The following is a 19,599-nucleotide window of genomic DNA, read 5'->3' as shown; positions in this document are numbered from 1 at the left end:
CTACCCCCCCCCCCACCGCCTTATGCCCTCTGAGAGCTACTGAAAGGCGACTCTCGCTCCATGACCCTCCCTAACCACTACCTACGGTCACCGGTGCCAACCAGGGCAGCCATCAGGGAGACCTGGCCCAGCAGAGAGCCAGCCTAGTGTTCACAGACCCCAGTGCTGCAGACCATGCCCTGTGTAAATAAGCATCCATCCCTCTCTGAACCCAGGGCTCTCACCTTGCGCCAGCCTGGCTGCCTCCATGGGAGCAGGGCGCGCAACCTCTGTGTGCTCACAGACTAGTCTTACCCTCTCCAGGCCCAGAGAGGCCAGGCCCTAGAGCACCACCCAGCCACGTAGGGTCCCCGAGCGTGTTCATCCTCCATCCTCTTGCGGTTCCTTCCGGACTGTCACAGCCAGATGGCGTGGGTGCTGCCCGGACCAGGTTTGCAGAGGCCAGCCAGTTTTCCTCGTGTCCCCTCCCCAGCCCTCGGCCAGAGAAGACCCCTCCAGAGACAGGTTTTAAGGATGTGTCCTTCCCACGCTCTGGTGTGGGCAGGCCTTGAGCCCATCCATGGTGACCAGTGATCTCGAATCCTCAGTCCCGGAACAGAAGGACTGAGAAGGGCCTGGGAAGTGGCCACTTAGGCAAGTTCCTTCATGTGGCTGTCACCCTTTGCCCCGGAGCCTGCAGAGTCTTGCACCCTGGAGATTAGAGAGGAAAGGGAAGGAAGGGCAGCCTTGCCCCCATCTCCACCCTCAGGCTGAGCCCAGGGAGGATTGTCCCAGACACCGTGACCAGTGGCCGCGGGCTTGTCCTCTGTTCTGTCTTTCTTACAGTGCCCAGCCCCTTCCATACTGCAGAAACCCAGCCAGGGCTGCCCACTGCTGCCCTCCCCATCCAGAAGACCCCCTGGGCCTTCCCCAGGAAGCTTTCCCAGGCCCGCGGAGCACCAGGCTGTGCTGGGCGCCCTCTACCGGCCCAGTCGGCCAAGAGCCCAGGTGGACACAGCCGGGGGCAGGCTGCGGACTGCAGACCGGGAGCCACACACGTCCCTGATTTGTAGTCTCTTCAGCAGCCGCGGAGGCCACCTCCTCCCAGACGCTCTGTGAGTGCGTGCTGGGTGCTGCCTGCTCCCCCACGGTGTTGGCGTGGTGCAGTTGCATAAATGACCGCTTCGCTGTACTCGCGCCCCCTCCCCCATAGGCACCTGCACTTTGGCGTGAAGCTTGGGATCTTCCCACTGTCACCCTGTAGGAGCATGTGGTAGGGCCCATCCCTCTGTCCCTGCCCCACTGAACTAGTGTCACCTGCACATGCTCTTTCCTGGGCACAGAAGGGACAGCGGTGGTCCCAGGAGTGGGAGGCAGACACTGGGCAGGAGGGGTTTCTGGGGGAGCAGAGTCCTGGGTGAGGTGGCCAGGGCTGGCCTGCAGGAGGAGGACTTGTCCTTGGAATCCATGCAGTGGGCACCCTCTTCACCCTGCCTTCTGTCTGGGGGAGGGAGCTATTCTTTACGGTCACCACCTGTCCCTGTCCCAGGCGAAACAAGGGCCTCTTTTTTCTTGTACTGGGGATCAAACTCACACTTGCCAGGCAGGTGCTTGTGCCAGAGCTAAATCCCCAGCCCCAGGAAGGTCCTCTTCCCTAAGGACCCTAACACCAAGTACATTCCCCACTTCCATACTCGGCACACTGTGCCTAGGTGGGGTGTGAAGGGTTCACTGTGCTGTCCCCTTCCTTCCCAGCGACTCCTGCCCCGTCCCAGGTCTGCTGAGGTTGTCGGATGGTGAGGACAGCAGGGCAGCTCCTGTCCCCTGGCCCAGGGCTCTGCTCCTTCATGTATGTGACACACAGCAGAGCCCTGTCAGGCATTGCCCAAATGTCCCTGGAAAGAGGAGCCACAGGGGAAAGGTGACCTGTGGTCCTCAACCTGGATGTGAGGCCCTAACAGGAAATGTGACAACTTAGCCAAAAGCCCTGGGTCCTCTTTCCCCAGGCCCCAAAGTAAGTGGTGGCAAAGGCGTCCTGTGGCCTCCCTGCATTGACTGGCTTAGCTTTTTTTTTTTTTTTTTTTTTGGTCTTTTTGAGGCAGGGTCTCACTATGCAGTTCAGGCTGGCCTTGAGCTCACTTTGTAGCCCAGGCTGGTCTCAAAAACTCACCACGATCCTCCTGCCTCAGCCTCCCAAGTGCTGGGATTATAGAAATGAGCCACCACGCCCGGCTGACTGACTCACTGTAAGGGGGCTGGGGATTTAGCTCAGTGGCATAAGCGCCTGCCTGGCAGGCACGAGGTCATGAGTTCAATCCCCAGTGCCAAAATAAATTCACTACAAGTCTCCCAATTTCTAGCACCCTCACCTTCGCTGCCCAGCTCTGCATTCCTCCCTCCCAGCCCCCTCCAGCTCCCCATTGTGACTTTCCTGGTCCTCTGGAAGCCACCAGGCAGTACTACTGACCTTACCCCCACCTCTGTGCCCACTGCATGGATTCCAAGGACAAGTCCTCCTCCTGCAGGCCAGCCCTGGCCACCTCACCCAGGACTCCGCTCCCCCAGAAACCCCTCCTGCCCAGTGCCTGCCTCCCACTCCTGGGACCACTGCTGCCCCCTTCTGTGCCCTGTCACTGATGGCTTCTACCCTCTCCATAACCCCCAGAAGTCACCATGGCCCCCAAGGCCAGACCTATGTCTGTCTCTTCCTTTGTCTTTTCTCAGTGATAAGGGATGCAGTGACACGTGACCCCGCAGAAGCCAGCAAAGGTCACATTGTTGCTGGAACTTCAAGACCAACTTCAGTCCCCAACCCTGCTCCCTAGTTGTGGTTCCTAGAGCAGGTCCACTTACCTCCCGAAGTCTGTCTGACCCCTGGAAGAGGGCGCAACCCCAGGGGCCACCCATGTGCTCACCTGTGTGGGAGTCAGCTCAGCATAGCGCACACAGCATGCATCCAACTTTATTTCTGCTTCCCCCCACAGCCAAGGCCCCAGGCCCTCTCACCCCTCGATCTGCAGGTCCCCAGCATGGTACCCTTGGGGATTGGGGTGCACCCAGAGAGTGGCTTTGCTCCTGGAACCATACAGGGTCATACAGGGGATTGGGGAGGGAAGGCCAAGTGGGGTGACCCTGTCATGTCCCCTCAGGCCAGAGCTTTTAGAAACAGGGACCGGAGGTGGAGAGAACTTCTAGTCCTCTATTTGGGTTATGTTCTTGCCATTTGCTGCAGCCTCAAGGGCTGGGCAAAAACAAGAGCAAGCAGATCAGACCAGCCTTCCAGACAGACCCAGAGGGCCCCTCTCTGTCCCTAGGAGCCCTTGGGGAAGGGCCACAGGGGACAGCTCAGGCCACTGAGAGACACTGGCTGGGGCTAACAGACAGGGGTGCTGCCTAAGGGGCTCAAGGGTCAGATGACTGAGCTGCTCAGACAGAACATGCTGTCTTTGGAGACAGAAGCCACCCACTCAAGCTCTGGGCATCCGCCTGAAGCGACTTCCAGGTTCCCAGCCTTCTGGAAGACCTGGGCTCTCCACAGTGGCCTGGACAGGTGTCAGCTGCTCTCTGGCTTCTGAAAATAGGGCTGGAGATTCTGTGGGCACTTGGGCCAGCCAGGACGGCTCCAGAGCCATGCCCGGTGCCAGTGCTCGAGGCCTTGACCTTGGGGAGGAATCCAGGGTCTGAGGTGGTCTTCCTAAGGCCTCTGCACTGAACTTTCTCCAGGCAGGGGGCTCCCACCCCTGAGGGCTCTCTCTGGGTCCTGCAGCAACACGCTGAATGCCAGCTTCAGGATCACTGGACTCAGGGCTCCTGGATTCCCCCGGCAGCGCCTCCAGGAGTCTCTGCAGGTAAGGTCTGGACGCAGATGTGGGACTCCCTCCATGGCTGTGGGCCTGGAACCCTGGAGCAGGAGACAGGAGTGAGGTCCCAGAAGCAGAAGAAAAGACATGTCACCTCTGCAAGGAGCCCAGGCTGGCTTTGGCTTATTCCAGGCGTCACGGAGCCCAGCTCACAGGTGATAACCAATGGGTCCCTCCTAAGCTGCTGCCTGAACCATTCAGACCCAGACTCCTGCAGTCCCACCAGGAGCAAGACGGCACAGCCACCCCATTCCTCACATGGGGCCCCTGAGGGCACCACCTGAGATCCCATGGCTCAGGCTTTCTGTGACCTCCCCTCCATGGCCTGGACTCCTGATGTCAATCCAGGTCTTCAGCCTTTACCTTCAGGACCTTCCTCCAGCACCGTGATGCCCCAGTCTTGCCCTCGTCTGAAACGGCACCCAGAACCATCTCGTGGACCCTCCACCCCCAGGCCTGGTACCCCACAAGTGGACCCCTCTGCAGCTAGCTCGTCCCTCACTCCCTGCCTGGGCCATCCACACATCATGGGTCTCCGCACATCCCATCCTCGGGGACACCCTGGGCTGCCCCCCTCAGCCTGTCCCAGAGGACAGAGCAGCCCCCTCACTCACTGTAGGACCGACCGAGGCTGCGATCAGCATCTCCAGGTCCACCTGCAGACTCAGGTCTATGCCCGGCCTCTTCCTGTGAGGTCGGAGGAAGTGCCTGGGCTCCACAGGGACAGCCCCACCCTCACCCCGATGATCTTCCATCCCGCTCCTGTAGCCACCGCACCTTCTCTTTCCCAGCCAATCATTCCACACTCAAACATATCAGCGGTGTCTGCTGTCTCCACAGAACCTTCCCCTGATGAGTCCCCTCCGGCCACCTCCCAACTTTCTGCTCCTTACCATAGCCACACCTCTAGAATCGACTACAAAGTTCTCACATTATCCCCTTTGATTTTTTCTTTCTGTCTTTTTGAGACAGATTTTCCTTACACAATTCAGGCTGACCTTGAACTCATTTTGTGGTCCAGACTGGCTCAACTTGAAGCAGTCCTCCTGCCTCAGCCTCCCGAGTGCTAGGATTAGCACACTGCCCAGCCTATGCCCTTTAATTTAAAAAAAATATATGATATCCAATATAGTAAGATATGTGAATATAGCAAAAAAACATCTTTAAGAAAGCTGGGCATGTGAAACCCCTGTGACCCAGCATTCAGCAGGCTAAGCTAGAAGGATGCCATGAGTTCGAGGCCAGCCTGGACTACAAAATGCATCAAGGTCTCCTAAAAAAAATAGAAATAAAAAATCTTTAAGAAATGAATCTGAGACAACCACACAGCTATATGCAAACAATAAAAGACAGACGCCCGACTCCTACCACTCAGAGCATTCCCAACGTCACTGAGCGGCTCACAGACCTCCTTAGCAGGAGGATGCACAGGCACAAAGCTTCACAACCTTGGGCAGGCAGGACCTTTTTGGTGCAGACCAAATGTACAGTGATAAAAAGTCTGGGCTTCAGAATTAAAATGTGCCCATGTTCATCTCGAAAGGGAAGAAAAATCCACAGAATATTAAAATACTTCCAAAGGACATAACGGGTAAGGAATATGTAAAGACTTCTTATGACTCAGCAGGGGAAAGACCACCCGGCTGAAAACCAGGGAAAGGGTCTGTATGTAAACTCCTCCAGAGACACACAGGTGGCCAGCAGCCCACTCAGCGTCATTAATTATTAGAAAAACACAAATCACGGGACAGTGAGACCCTTTCTCACCCACGCAGGCAGTGACACTCAAAGGATAGATTACAGGCATGACCAGATTCGAGGAAATGGGTGCCCTCCTCCCTGCCGGCGGGAAGAAAAGCACAGCACAGCCACCTCGGCAAAGGTTTGGCAACTGAGAGGCAGTGAGGATGGGGTTACACAGGGCCCAACAGGGCACCCAGGTTTCTACCACAAAGACGCAGAATGACCCAGAATCTTTTATGTCCATAATAGTAGCATTCATAATAGCCAAAAGGTAGAAAGCACCCAAATGTACATCAACTGATGAAAGCTGCACAGGGACAAGAGGGTGAGTATGCAGGGGAAAAGAGACAGGGTCTTTCTGTGTAGCCCAGGCTGGCCTTAACTCACATCGATCCTCCTGCCTCAGCCTCCTGGGTGCCAGGATTACAGGTGAGCACCACTACAGCCAGCTTGGAATAAACTAATTAAAAGCTACATATTACATAACTGTATGAAAGACCCATAAATACAGAAAAGATTAGTGATTAGCCTAGGCTGAGGAGGAAGGAGAGGGAACATCACATGTGAAATGCCCACAAAGAGGAATCTAGGCAACGCTGCTACACCCCAGCCTCACAGCGTCAAAGCATTTTCCCAAAGGGTTGCAGCAACTCACACCCCCATGTGAGAGCCGTGAACAGTGCCTGCTGCTCCACACCCTTCCTGGTGCTTAGTGCTATCAGGATTTTAAGCTTCTGCCAATCCAGGGACCGGAAGTGGTACGTGGTCTTTACTCCATTTCCTCAGTTACCAACGAGGCTGCCAGCCTTAGGGGTTTGTGGCACATTGGCTTTCTCCCGAGAGCCCTGCTCACTATCCTGCCCACTTTTCCATTTGATGATTTGTCTCGCTTACTAAATTCTTTCTATGTAAACTGGCCCTGGTGGCGCACCCCTGTGATCCCATCACTCAGGAGGCTGAGGCAGGAGGATCACTGCTAGTTCGAGACCAGCCTGGGCTACAAAGTGAGCTCAAGGCCAGCCTAAACTGCATAGGGAGACCCCGTCTCAAAAACAAAAAAAAAGGCCTCCCCCCAAAAAAGTCGCATTCTGTGTACAACCAGTTAGAGGCTGTCAAGACTCCCAGGGTATAACTTGTATTTTTGACTATGGTACCTCCTAAAGGTCATCATGGTTAATATTGCTGAATTTAGGGATTATCCTTCTAGTTTTAGGCATATGGTTGGCTGGCTGATTAAAGAAATCTGTCCATACCCCAAAGCTACGAAGACATCTTGCTGCAGTTTCGTCTAAATGTTGTAAAGTTTTTCCGTGCACATGTAAGTCATTTCTGCATGTGGAATTTATCTATGCATAAGACAAGTTAGGAGTTGACTTCCCTAAGCAGACACCGGGTTGTCTCAGAACCCTCTGGACACTAACCCAGACTCTCCTGAGAGACCAGCAATGCCCTCTTATTAGGGAGCTTCCATTCTGGAGTGCAGTCCACTGCAGACTTGACACCCTGCTCCCTATCTGTGAACCCATGCTACAGATACCATATGATGCTACAGATGCTAAGGACATCTTTACACTAACAGTTTGTGTATCTTACATTTACATAAAGACCTGCTATAAAACTGTGATGACATGTGCTGGGGTCAGTCCCTGTGCTTGGCCATTATTGGGTTTTCATATAAATTTTAGAATTATACAAAAAAATACTAATTTAGGGCTGGGGATTTAGCTCAGCAGCATAAGTGCCTGCCTGGCAAGCATAGGATCCCAAGTTTAATTCCAGGTACCAAAAAAAAAAAAAAAAACATAGAATTACACTCTCCCATCAACATTATTGGGGGTTTTTGTTTTTGTTTTGAGACAAAGTCTTTCTATGCAGTTCAGGCTGGCCTTGAGCTCACAACGATCCTCCTGCCTCAGCCTCCCGAGTACTGGGATTACAGGCATGAGCCACCACGCCCAGCTCATATTGAAGTTTTGAGTGGGAATTTCTCAAAATCTCTCCAAATTGAGAGAAAGATTTCAACTATCAATACTTTGTCTTCCTGTCATTGACTATAATGCATGTATTCAAATATTTTTTGGAGACAAGGACTCACTATGTAGTTCAGACTGGCCTTGAATTCACTGTGTAGTCTGGGCTGGCCTCAAACTCAAGGCAGTCCTCCTGCCTCAGCCTCTCAAGTGCTGGGCATTACAGGCATGCACCACTACACCCAGACCTATTTAGCATTTTTTAAATGGATTTTGTTCTTATTTTCCCTTGAATTTGATTTGGGAAAAAGGGATGGATATAGAATTTGCAAAGCATAAATATATGTTTTTTACATAGAGAAATTTTATACAGCTCTGTCACTTTTCTTCCTTGGGATTTTATTTTTATCTCTGAGGCTACACAGAAATACGATTCATTCATTTAGGGGCTGTGTGTAGCAATGGGGATTGAGTCCTGGGCTTTGCCCATGGAAGGCCAGCACCCCATTGAGCTACCGCCCTGGCTTTGATTCTTATACATTGTACCTTTAGCCTGAAGTTATCTCAGTTCTAGAAATCTGTTTATAGATGCCACCGCTCTCAGCACACTGGCTCTGACTAGTGACATCTGTCCTCTGTCCTCTGTCCTTCACTTCCTCTTTCTTTTCTTACCTGGATGGTCAGGATCTCCACTGGTTTTGAGTGGACAATAGGAAAACTTGTCTTAATATTTTAATATTTCCCCCTTAAAAATATTTGCCCTAGGTTTTTGGCAAATATCCACTTTCTAGGCTAAAGAAATGACTTTTTGTATTCGCTAAGAAGCTGTAACCGTAGGCAATGTGAACTCCTAATGCTTCTACATCATGGATCCACTGAGTGTCCAGTGATCCCCCCACCAGCCCTTCTGCAGCCTCATCCACCTCCCTCGCCGGCCCCTCCTGGCCCCTCACCTCTCCTGTGGGAGTCAGGGCTGCAGTCATATAGCCTGCGGACCCGGGTGATGTCCGAGGCGCTCAGGTTCCACCGCTGGCCCATGTGGACGCTGGGGGCCCAGAGCGGGGTGATGGTGGGCTCCCCGCGCCGGCTGAAGGCAAGCCTGGAAACCAGGGGTGACCTGCCTGTGTCAGGACTGACAATGGCAGGGGATGGGAGGGAAGGGGGAAGGAGGGGAGGGGAGGGGAGGGGAGGGACGGAACAGCTCACCTCCCATAGTGCATCACGGAGGAGTAGTCGTAGGGCGCCAGCATGTTGCTGCTCCGGGACTTGACGAAGTTGATTTCAAAGCCTTAAACAAATCAGCAACAAAAGCAGCTTGGAGACAAATGGAGCGCAAGCGGGCGGGCAAGGGAAGCGGGGAGACTGCTGGGGGCTCATAACTCGCAAGAGAAGTCTGGGACCACGGCCTAGTGTGAGTCCTGCACACCTGTCCTTGTCCCCTGCTCTCCTCAAGCCCTGGGAGGGATCCAGCCCTGCCCCAGGGGAGACAGAGGCACAGGGACCTTGCAGCCAGCTCTTCCTTTCCAGTCTCTGCCTGGGTTCACAGACCCCCCAGCTTCCCAGATGCCACCGGCTGGCAGCACGGCTTGGAAGTTCACCAGCCCGACACCCAACTTACAGATCTGCTTCCCCCACCTCCCCACCCCAGCCTGGGTCTCACTGCCTCATCCCAGAGCACCTGACCATCTGGCTTCAGCCCTCAAGTGCCCCACAATCCTGCTGCCACCTTGGCTGGCCAGTGCCCACTTCTCTATTTAAAAAACATATTTATGCTTTGCAACTTCTATATCCCCCTATCGTGAGGTTCTTCAGGCCTGGGAGGGGCCGGCTTACCTCCTGCCCCCTCGGAGTGAGCTCCTGAAAGGGTGCTGTGCCCTCCATCCTTGCCCACTCCCCCACCCCAGACCCAGCTTCGGTGACATCCATACACTCCTCCTCCCCAGGGTCCTCACCAGCCACCTTAGCACTAAGCAGCTCAGCATTCCAGCACCTCTGCCTGCCTGAAATAGCACACCCCAGACTTCTTAGCTTCTGTAGTACTGGGGGGAAACACAGGGAGTGCTAAACTCGGTTCCCAGCCCTTCCTATTTTGAGACAGGGGCCCAATAAATTGCTCAGACTGGGCGTGGTAATCCTGTAATCTCAGCACTCAAGAGCCTGGGCTATGTAAGCAGTTCAAGGTCAGCCTGCACCACACAGTGCACAAGACCTGGTCTCAAAGCAAAAGAACAGAAGTTGGTCAGACTGGACTCAAACTTGTGGTCCTCCTGCCTCAGCCTGCTGAATAGCTAGAATTACAGGTTTATGCCACTACGCCCAGGCCCTTTTATTTTTAAACACAATTTTTAATAGGCAATATTTGCAGCCAGGCCTTGAGGCACATGTCTGTAATCCTAGCACTCAGGAGGATGAGGCAGGAGGATTGTTGCAAGTTCAAGACCAGCCTGGACCACAAAGTGAGCTCAAAGCCAGCTTAAACTGCATGGTGAGACCCTGTCTCAAGAAGACAAAACAAACAAAAAAACACAGGCAATATATGCATTAAATCAAAAATGAATCATTAAAGATTTTTAGTCCAAGGTTCCTACTTCATCCCCCTTGCCCTGAGATCCTCCCTCCCTACCCCAGCATAGCTAATTCCTTCACTCTGTACACAAGAACTAAAAACCAAAGGTGATCTCACTTTTCTGTATTAGCAGAAGCCACATTTTCCCCTCGTAGGTCACTAGTGGGTTTTGGTGTTTCTGGGGATGGCACCCAAGGCGCCACCCATGCCAGGCAAGCGCTCCTCCACTGAGCTCTGTCCCCAGCCCAGTGAGGCTGGCATTCAGCTTATTGTGCTGTTAGGGAAACCCCTCTCACCTTCCTTAATGCCTGTCAAAACGACTCATCATCCCCTCCCTCTTTCATTTATTTTTCTTCGTTTAAATTGGGGCGTTCGGTTCATTTGTTTTCTATCTGAACGGCCTCGACTCTCTATCCCTACACATTGTCCCCACGCTGCCTTGGCTGGGAGGCAGAGGTTTTAAGGCAGCATCTCATGATTCACATTAAGAATCCCAGTGATCAGGCTGGGGATTTCACTCCGTGGCAAGGCACCTCTTTTGAGTTGGACTCCTGACACCAAAAAAAAAAAAAAAAAAAAAAAAAAGAACCCGTGTGGTTTCTTGAACTTCAGAGCTAAAAGAAAGGCTTGTTATTTTTCATTTTAACTTCTGAGGGAGACTAGCAGGGTGGGTTGTTATCAGATTCAACTCTACCTCCTGATCAGAATGTCTGTCTTCAGTCTGCTGTTTTAAAGTGGCGAGTTTGTCACACTGTCACAGCAAATGCTCGCAGGGGCCCACGAGAGACTCTGCATCCCCCATCACACATACCCATGCACACTTCTCCAGCTGGGTGTGGCCCTGAGTACCCAGGCTCTGGGAAATCCACAAACACTGCTCTTTGGCCCTCGGGGTTCCCCTGGGTTGACACCTCAGCATCAGAAAAGGCCCCACCCTAGGGGCTAATGCTTGCAGAAGCCCTGCGACTCCCCACATGCCCTGTCCCCAGCACTCACAGCCCTCCTCCACACCCACCTGCACAGGCTGCCATCTGTCTGTCTTCTCCCTTCCTCTGGACCAGGCCTCTAGCACTTCGGGATCTGATCCCTGCACGCGGCTGCTGCTCACAGGCTGCTGGGCAGGGGCTCCTCCTCCTGCCGGCTCAGCCTGCCAGGCTGCCTCGGTTCCATGTACCCCTCAGTGCCTGTCTCTCACACTCCAGCCCTGCAGAGCTGTCCTGCACCCCTTGCCTGTTACCTGCCAGGCTTTTGTTCCGGCTTAGTGTCCCTGGCTGGCAGGCAGACTCTGCCCTCACTCCCCACTGAGCAGAACATCTAGTATCATTGCAGCTTGAGTTACTCAGGGAGCAAGGGGCACCCCATCCTGCCTGGATCCCTATCTTACCCGGCAGGATCTCATGCCAATTGACACGGATGTATCGGTCGCGATCAGCACGTGCATGCTCATGCCAGAAGCCCAGCACATGCATGAGCTCATGCAGGACGATACCCCGGCCTCTGCGGAGACAGGGGGGTGCCAGGGACACCACCTGCATCCCTCCACTACGGCCCACACCAGAGAAGCACCTGCAAGACACCAGAAGGAGCCAGCTGGGTGCCACCCAGGCAAGGCACCGAGCAAGTGGGTCCCGTCCCTTCTTGCCAGGTCCTGAGATGGGTGGGCACCAGATGGGTCCTGGCCTTGACAGCCTGGCCCTGGGGGAAATGGGCCAGTGCAGCCTGGTTGCTGGCCTGGTTTGCCAAGAGGAGGTGGGAAGTGACATTCTCAGGGATGACACCCGGTTCATTGGGTGGGCCCACAACATAACCCCAGCCCATACCCCCAGGGCCCTCATCCCAGGTACCACCACCCCCCACCCTGGAGAGAAGGGAAAAGGGAGTTCCTAGGGAACTCCCCTAGACTTAAGTGACTTGTAGGCCCCACCCAGAGCCTCTCCCTCTGGGAGACAGGGCTCTATGGACCAGGGTCCTGGCCTGGGGACGGGGCATACGTTAGGGGCGGGTGGGGCAGTGGGGATCCCAGTTGGGCCAGACCTAGCTTGGCGCCCTCCAGCTCTGCCTGTGCCTCCCAGCTCACCCAGCCATGGGGATGATGGAGATGAAGTCTCTCTGGCCCTGGTAGGTGACAAACCGGATGCACGTAAAGCGTTCAAACTCTGCAAAGGCCTCCAGGATGACCCGGCGGCTGGGCTCATCTGTGGATGACACCCCCTGGCTGAGCCCCTGCCACGAACAGGACTCCAGCCCTTGAGGCCAGAGGTTCCTAGCAGTTTTGGAACCAGAGATGGGTTTTGTGGAAGACAATTTTTCCACAGATCTGCATGCCTCGAGTGCAAAGGTCACGGTAGGATGTGTCACGCCCCTGTGAGAATCTAATGTGACTTGAGGGGACCAGAGAGGCCCCATATGTCCCCCTTCTCAGCCCCCAGGGAAGAGCTCTGTGGGTGGGGAGAAGAAGTGGCCACACGGGGAAAGGGGGAGAAGACCCCGGGCAGGAAAGAGCTGTGGGGTGGGCAGGCCCATACCACGCATGCCTACCATACTTGCTGGACAGCAGGAAGGGGACCTCCACAACACCATCAGCGCTTTTAGGCCACTTATTGTTGGTCACCGACAACAGCTGGAAAGGACTCTGAGGAGAGAGGGCAGCTCAGGGGACACAGAACACCAAGGCTCCATGTCCCCAAGGGCACCACGCCCCAGGCCACTATGGATGTGAGAGGAAGTGGAGGGCGGGAATGTGGGAGGCTAAGAGCCCGCATGGGCATCCTGATGGCCAAGACACAGGCCTGGTCTAAGAGAACAGAACTCTCGGGTGGAGGAGTTCAGCCAGAGGACCTAGCACCTTGGCAAAGCAGGGCCACCCTAAAGAGGGAAAGATGAGGATGGGGCCCTGCCAGGGTAATGGCCTTTCTCCATCACTGCCCCAAACAGAACGCCGGGGTCGGCTCTCAGTGGCCCGGCTCGCCAGCAGCCCAAGATGGGCTCCACCCTGCTCTCACAGCAGTGTCCTCCTCCCCAGGCCTCACAGGATAACCTGGGACACAGCCTGCGGGCTTCACCTTGGCTCTCACATCCCTCCTACAGAGGCACCCCCAACCCAGCTGGACAGGTGCTGTCCCCGCCACCGGCCTAAGTCAGAAGCATCTGCCACTCTATCTTCTAAAATTCTCTCTCATTCATCCTCTCTCTCTCTCTCTCCTTCTAACATCACTACGCTGGACAGTGCTGCTCCCTCCTCGCCGGCTGGCCACTCCAGTCCCATGGCCTCTTCCCTCTGACTGCCCAGGTGGTCCCTACATTCCTCCTGGCGCTTCTTGCCCCATCATCACGACCACCCACATCTCCCCACCCACCAGGCGACTCCTTGCAGCCCATGTTCATCCTGCTGTTCCTGAGCACCTGCCCTTGGCTGGGTCCCAGGCAGGATCATGAAGGCTCCCACCTCCTCCACCACCTCCTCCTCCAGGAAGCCCTCCTGGGCTGAAGTGGTGCCACCTCAGCAGCCACCCTCCCTTAGTGCCCACGCTGCCTTTCCTCTAGAACAGCTACCCTGACCTTGGCAGGAAGGGGTGTCCACCCAGCTGTGAGACGGGCCCCTCCTGGGTCAGCTCAGAGGGCCCTGGAGTGCACACTCACTGGCCGGATGATGTCCCCTTCCACAAGGAAGCTGCCATCTGGGCTTTCCTCCGGGATGAGCCCTGGAGGAAGAAGACAGGGACCTGTGTCAGGCCATGGGCTGCAGGGACAGGCCCGGCATGGCTTCAGTGCGAGGTCCGAAGCTTCCCTATGCATCGCTCTACTTTGGAGCGAGAGCTCCCCTGAGTACTGGGGCTGGGTGGCCTCAGGTGGCTGCACAGCCTGCCTCGCCCACCCCCCATCTGATCGCCCCTTCTGCTGCACAAACTCAGCTTTGGCTGCCCGGGGCTCCAGTGGTTAGGAAATGGCTTCTCCCTATTGGGTCCTCAAGCCCCATCCCAAGCTGCGCTCCTCAGAACCCGGGCCGCTCCCCACTTCAGGGTCCCCAGCACCCCCTACTCGTGGTCACATCCAGCACCCTCGAGGTGCTACCGCCACCCCTGCACCGCCAGGGGAAGCGGTGAGTCTGGCTCTCGCGCGCCCCCTGCCGGCAAGGCTCGGCCAGGCTTCTCCGCTGCTCCTGCAAGCGACTTCCGCAGGAAAAAGCCTTGGCTCAGGAGGGACCTGGAGGACACGGGCTCAGAGTGTACATGCCTGCCCCCGCGAGGGCGAAGCCAGGCACACACTCCTCCGAGCCACCATGGGCCACACCGGCAACAATGGGCGGTCTCCCAGGGGCCTGTGCTGGGATCCGGCCCAGCTGGGAGCCATTAGCAGTAAGCAGCTGGGACACCCAGCTTCTCAGGCAGGGCCACTGGGCAGGGTATAGGGGCTGTTGGTCACTGCAGGGGCTCCCGGAGAGTGTGAGGTCACTAGGATGGGATTTCCCCATGGCATCTGAAAGTCAGTGCCGGGAGAGGCTCTTTTCAGACCTTCCACGGTGACCAGAGAGGGGACTGGGGTCCCCTAAAGGCCCAGCCCAGAAAAAAAGGGGCATGATCACATGACCGCCACTGCATTCCCTTAGGGTCCATCAGAGGGCACAGTCACCCTGGCTTTACCACACTGGGGCCCTCATCTCTACACCCAGCTCCATTCGGATGAGACTTCCCCCTCCCCAGAGAGGGAAGCCTCTGGCTGCAGGCTGGGTCATACCTGCAGATGGTCCCTCCCAGGGTAGCTCACACCTCAAACATCTGCTGATGGTTTAGCTTGCTTCCAGGCTGAGCCAGTGCCTTATACTCTTGCCAAGTCACTTTAAGACCTTCAGTCTTAGCTGGGCGAAGTGGTGCACCTCTGTACTCCCAACACTCTGGGAGGCTGAGGCAGGAGGATCACTACCTAGTAACTTATCAACAGTGTCTCAAAACAAAAAAGAGCTGATGATATAGCTCACTGAGAAGGCCCTAAATTACTAGAACCCTTCCCCCCCCCCAAAAAAAGACAGCAATCCACCAGAAAAGCTGCAAAAAAACAGATTTAAGCATTGGCCCGTAGGACTCTTCCTGCTGGTCCATTTCCTCCCAGCTTTTCCTGCACCTCTAAATACGAGTGCAGGTTTCACATCCACAGGACAGTGTCATTCCCTCCAGGCCACGAGGAGGCACAGTGCCCTCACCTTGGTTAATAGCTGGGATGTCCTTGTCCCAAGACGCCTGGGTGCCCTCAGGAATGAGTTCTTCTGAGAAACTGTCGCTGCAGTCTCCTGCACACTGAGAAGCCGGGGACACTCCGAGGATCACCTCTGCCCAGACACAGTGCAGATGCATGGGTGCCCCCCCCAGCGGAAACACAACAGCAGGATATGGGGTGGGTGCAGACCGGGCCCCTGAGGGAGGATGGCCAGCTGGTTCCAGAGGTGGCCTGCTTGGCCCAGCTCAGCTCAACAAGTGCCAGGGGGCCAACTTCAAGGAAGGAGGCCCCTCAAGGGCCTAACCCTGGGCTGGTAGTAAGGACTGTAATCCCTGCACTCGGGGAGGCTGAGGCAGGAGAATGGCAAGTTTGGGAACTTATCAAGTTTAGAGAAGTCCTGTCTCAGAATACAAATTTTAGAAGGGACTCAAGGACAAAACTGAATACAAAGACACTGGGTTCGATCCCCAGTGCCACCAAAAACATTTTTAAAGCCTGGGAACAAGGGCCAGGCTCAGACCCTGCCCCATGACTCCCTTTCTCAGCCTGGGGTTTTGGGAAATGAGCTCAGCCTGGGGGACTTGCCCCTCACCCCAGCCGGGCCAGCGTGGAAACCCCGCCCCAAAAGAAGGCAGGCTGGATGAGACTCCTGCGCTCTGCTGCCCCAGTCTCTCAAGAGCCAGGAACCTCAAAGAAGCCCCTGCTCCCCTTCCTGGCCTCTCTGCTTACCTGGCAAAGAGAGCAGACCCAGCACCCGGAGCCACAAGCCCCCCTTGCACCCCATAGTGGGCCCCCACCAGCCCCCAGCAGGATAAGGCAACCAGATTGCCGGCTCAGCACCACCACCACATCCTGATCACCTCCCCCCGCCTTAAATAGCTGCTTCTCTAGCTCCCACCTGCAGCCCCCAACCACCTCCACCCAGACGACCACCTCCACCTGTGCCCCCAACCACCCCCAGCTGTCACCCTCCCCACCCACCCGTGGCCCCCAGCCCAGGCCGGGGCCTTCCAAACCATCCCACCTGCCAGGCCCTCTTTGTTGAGCCTGTGGCTCGGCTAAGGTCCCCTCCGGCCACCAGAGGGCAGAGCCGCATTGTAGGAGGGTGCTCTGGGCCTCGAGGGGCTGCGGGCTAGGCTCCCTCATCCTGCGGGGGGGGGGGGGGGGGTACTGTGCCCTCATTGCACACAGAGACATGGGAAAAGCTGCTCGAGCCCCCGAGGCCCCCCAGGATATTCGGACAGAGGAAATGTCACTATACCTTTTATTTTCCTATCCGTATAGAAAAGCAAAGGATCGCAAATAGAACATGAGGCACACACCTATAATTCCAGCATTCTGGAGCCTGAGATGGGAGAAAGCCAGGAAGCCAGGAAGAAAGAAAGGGAGAGATCTATTCACGGTCACAAGTGCAGGGCTCCCTGATATTTCACATCCAAATGCCCCTTGTCACCAGCACCCATGCAGGGAGGATGGAACATGGGGCACTCAGCCCCGCCACACCCATGAGCCCTGTCACACCTCCTGCAGCCTGCGTGGGCAGCCTGTGTGCATCCCCAGCCTGCAGACTCAGACAGTCACTCCTTACCCGTCTTTCTATCTGTCACCAGCCTGGCCACCCCAGGGACCCAGTGATATTGATATCCTGGAGGTGAGCTTGTGGGCACCTGGCAGAATTTGGAAGCAACGACTCCACCGCCAGTGCCCAGGGAAGGAAGGGACAGCTAAGGACAGCATCCATTGTCCCATCTCCATGTCCCTGTGGGCCTGGAGTCCAGCACTTCTCGAGACAGAAATCAGAAGCCCGAGGAGATGAGAGGTGAAGGCAGGTGCCCTGAGGCCTGGGTAGAGTGCTGAGGCATGTCGCACGCACACCCTGGACCTGCTACTTGGCTTGCTCTATGGTCATTGCACTGTGAACACACAAACCTAAGGTGTCCTGAGGTACACCTTAAACATACATGACTACATCTGTCGGTTACACCTCAGCAATGCTGGGACACAAAATAGGACCCATAAAGAAGGACACACCGGGCTGCCCATCCTCAGTGAAGCCACACATAGAGTGCACACTTGCAAGCCCAGCTACCAGGGAGACGGAGGCAGAAAATCGAAAATTCAAGGCCAGCCTGGACAACTTAGCAAGACTCTGCCTCAAAATAAAAAGGGATAAGGACACAGCAAAGTGGGGGAGCTCCCTGGTTCCACCCTCAGTGCCAAGGGAGAAAGAAGTGCTGAAAATAGAAATTAAAATGATGAGCTGAGCGTGGTGACTCACGCCTGTAATCCCAGCACTCGGGAGGCTGAAGTGGGAGGATCATTGGGAGTTCAAGACCAGCCTGGGCTACAAAGTGAGCTCAAGTCCAGCCTGAACTGCATAGCCAGATCCCGTCTCAAAAAAGACAGAAAAAAAAAAAAAAGAAATTAAAATGATGATAATTATCACCGAGCTCGAGTAGAAAAGGGACTCACAAAGTCAGTCTTGAAGAGATTCCTCTAGGGAACAAAGCCGGGCTCGATGCTCAAGATGACTGATGTGGTCTGAGCCCAATTCTCGAGGTCCCTCGTGTGGTCACATTCCTGTGTGGGAGCTCGGACAGAGGCCAGCACAGTGGGAGTAAATGGGCAGGCAGTTTCTGTTTCGCAAGACAGAAACCCCAGCTGGCTTGTCCAGCCTGAGGGCCTACATAAAACTACTGAACCCTTAAAACAGTAAAAGTGATCCATTTTGTATAGTGTATTTTTTTACTAGAACAGGTAGTTAAAGTTTTATTTTGTTAGTTTATTTTATTGGTTTTTTGAACAGGGTCTCGCTATGTATTCCAGGCTGGCCTGGAAACCACTCCTCCTGCCTCAGCCTCCCCTATGCTGGGATTACAGGGATGTACCACCATGCCTAGCTGCATTTTAAAATAAATAGAGAAGAAGAAGTTTCATTTTTTTGGAAGACAAACTATCAAAAACACCGGGAAGGGGAGGGGAATGGGTACAGCACAAGGCCCCAGCCGCCAGCCCTGCAGTGTATGAGCTGGGCGCCCAGGTGGGATGCAGGTGGGACCACTTACCCAGGGAAGCTGGGGGAGAGCAGGCAGGCAGCTGAGTCCTCCCCAGAGTGCTCCGCCTTCCTCCAGAGGGCAGTGGGGACCACTGGGCTTCAGGGAATGAGTGCTTGTCCATGGGGACGTGTACAAACACCAGCCAGGACGGCCCCCAGGGTCCTCAGCCATCTGACAGGGCACCTTGGCCACATCTACAGCCCACAAGCCAGGGGCAGCGATGAGACCACTTTGCAGCAGAAGAAGCGATACAGAGAAGGTAAGCAAAACTGGTACCCCAAGCACCTCGGGAGGCCAAAGCAGGACTGGAAGTTCAAGCCCAGCCTGAGAAACTTAGCAAGACCCTATTTCAAAATAAAAAATAAAAACATGGGCAGCAAAAGAAATGTCCATGAGCACTGGTCATTCGAGAGATACAAATTCAAACAACACTGGGATTCCACCTCACCCTGGAAAAAAAAATGGCTACTAATTAAGAAATTAAACAGTAACAAGTACTGGAGAGTCCTTGGGAAAAAAGGAAACTTCTCCACTGCTGGTGGAAGTGCAGACTGGTGCAGCCGATAAACTAGCCAAGGATAAACTGGAGACTTTCATAGGTAAATGGATGCCACTTGAAACCATACTCAAGTGAAAGAAATCAGATTCATGTGTGTCAATATCGTGCTGTCTCCCTGGTGTGAGAAGCTGGGAGAGTAAATAACATTGACAATGTACAACATTGTAAAATGAGAAGAAACTGTTCAAAAGGAAAGAGAAACTGGAATGGGGGAATGAAGAGGGAAAATATATATTAAAAGATAGGATAGTTATCCTGCTAATTTCTCTCAGTTCATTGAAAAGTTTGTGCTAATATTGTTTGGACAACCAAATGCCTTTATCTTGATTCTAAGTAACTAATTTAAAGATAACAATATGCCAAGTATTAACCATTGTTACTCTCCTATTATCTTACTTTGGAGTTTCGTCATTTTTTTCTCTTTTAAATAAAATTTATAAAAAATTCAATTCAATTTAAATTAAAAAGTTCAAGTGGGAAAGCCTTGGGTTCAATCCACAGTGTTGGGGGAAACAAACACAAAACAACCTGGCTCTCTCATCTGACACCCGGAACACCCTCCAGGCACACACTTTCAGGACCAAAAGGAGTCCCGGATGACTCGGAGGCGTCCAGGCCAGCTCCCCCACACCACCCCAGCCAGCCACAGTGCTGC

General features: G+C 54.5%; 1 protein-coding gene across 2 annotated transcripts; it reads right to left on the bottom strand.

The window, feature by feature from the left end:
* Positions 1-2,927: 2,927 nt before the first annotated feature.
* On the bottom strand, positions 2,928-18,982 carry Astl (astacin like metalloendopeptidase). 2 transcript variants are annotated; one of them, XM_063229951.1, is made up of 9 exons: positions 18,395-18,982; positions 15,316-15,441; positions 13,758-13,819; positions 12,657-12,750; positions 12,196-12,313; positions 11,503-11,684; positions 8,759-8,840; positions 8,506-8,651; positions 2,928-3,880 (listed from the first exon to the last, which is right to left on the bottom strand). In XM_063229951.1, the coding sequence occupies exons 1-9, from the start codon at positions 18,504-18,506 to the stop codon at positions 3,447-3,449; spliced, it is 1,356 nt and encodes a 451-aa protein (XP_063086021.1). In that variant the 5' UTR covers positions 18,507-18,982; the 3' UTR covers positions 2,928-3,446. The 2 variants fall into 2 exon arrangements, with proteins under 2 accessions (XP_063086021.1, XP_003471753.2); XM_003471705.2 differs by lacking the exon at positions 18,395-18,982 and adding an exon at positions 16,059-16,164.
* Positions 18,983-19,599: the final 617 nt, after the last annotated feature.

The sequence above is a fragment of the Cavia porcellus genome, unplaced genomic scaffold, assembly GCF_034190915.1.
Source record: "Cavia porcellus strain 051 isolate PalLab524CR breed Dunkin Hartley unplaced genomic scaffold, mCavPor4.1 scaffold_18, whole genome shotgun sequence".
Taxonomy (NCBI): Eukaryota; Metazoa; Chordata; class Mammalia; order Rodentia; family Caviidae; genus Cavia; species Cavia porcellus.
The sequence above is the reverse complement of the archived record's forward strand: the minus strand, read 5'-3'. Positions and strand labels throughout refer to the sequence as shown.

Bases quoted from the DNA above. Each gene is read 5' to 3' on its own strand.
- Astl (XM_063229951.1), bottom strand. From the start codon at position 18,506: ATGGACAAGCACTCATTCCCTGAAGCCCAGTGGTCCCCACTGCCCTCT. The intron at 12,751-13,757 runs GTGAGTGTGCAC...CTCTCTCCTCAG, and splicing joins AAGGGGACATCATCCGGCCA to AGTCCTTTCCAGCTGTTGTC. The intron at 3,881-8,505 runs GTGAGGGGCCAG...CTCCTGCTCCAG, and splicing joins CCCTGACTCCCACAGGAGAG to GGTTCCAGGCCCACAGCCAT.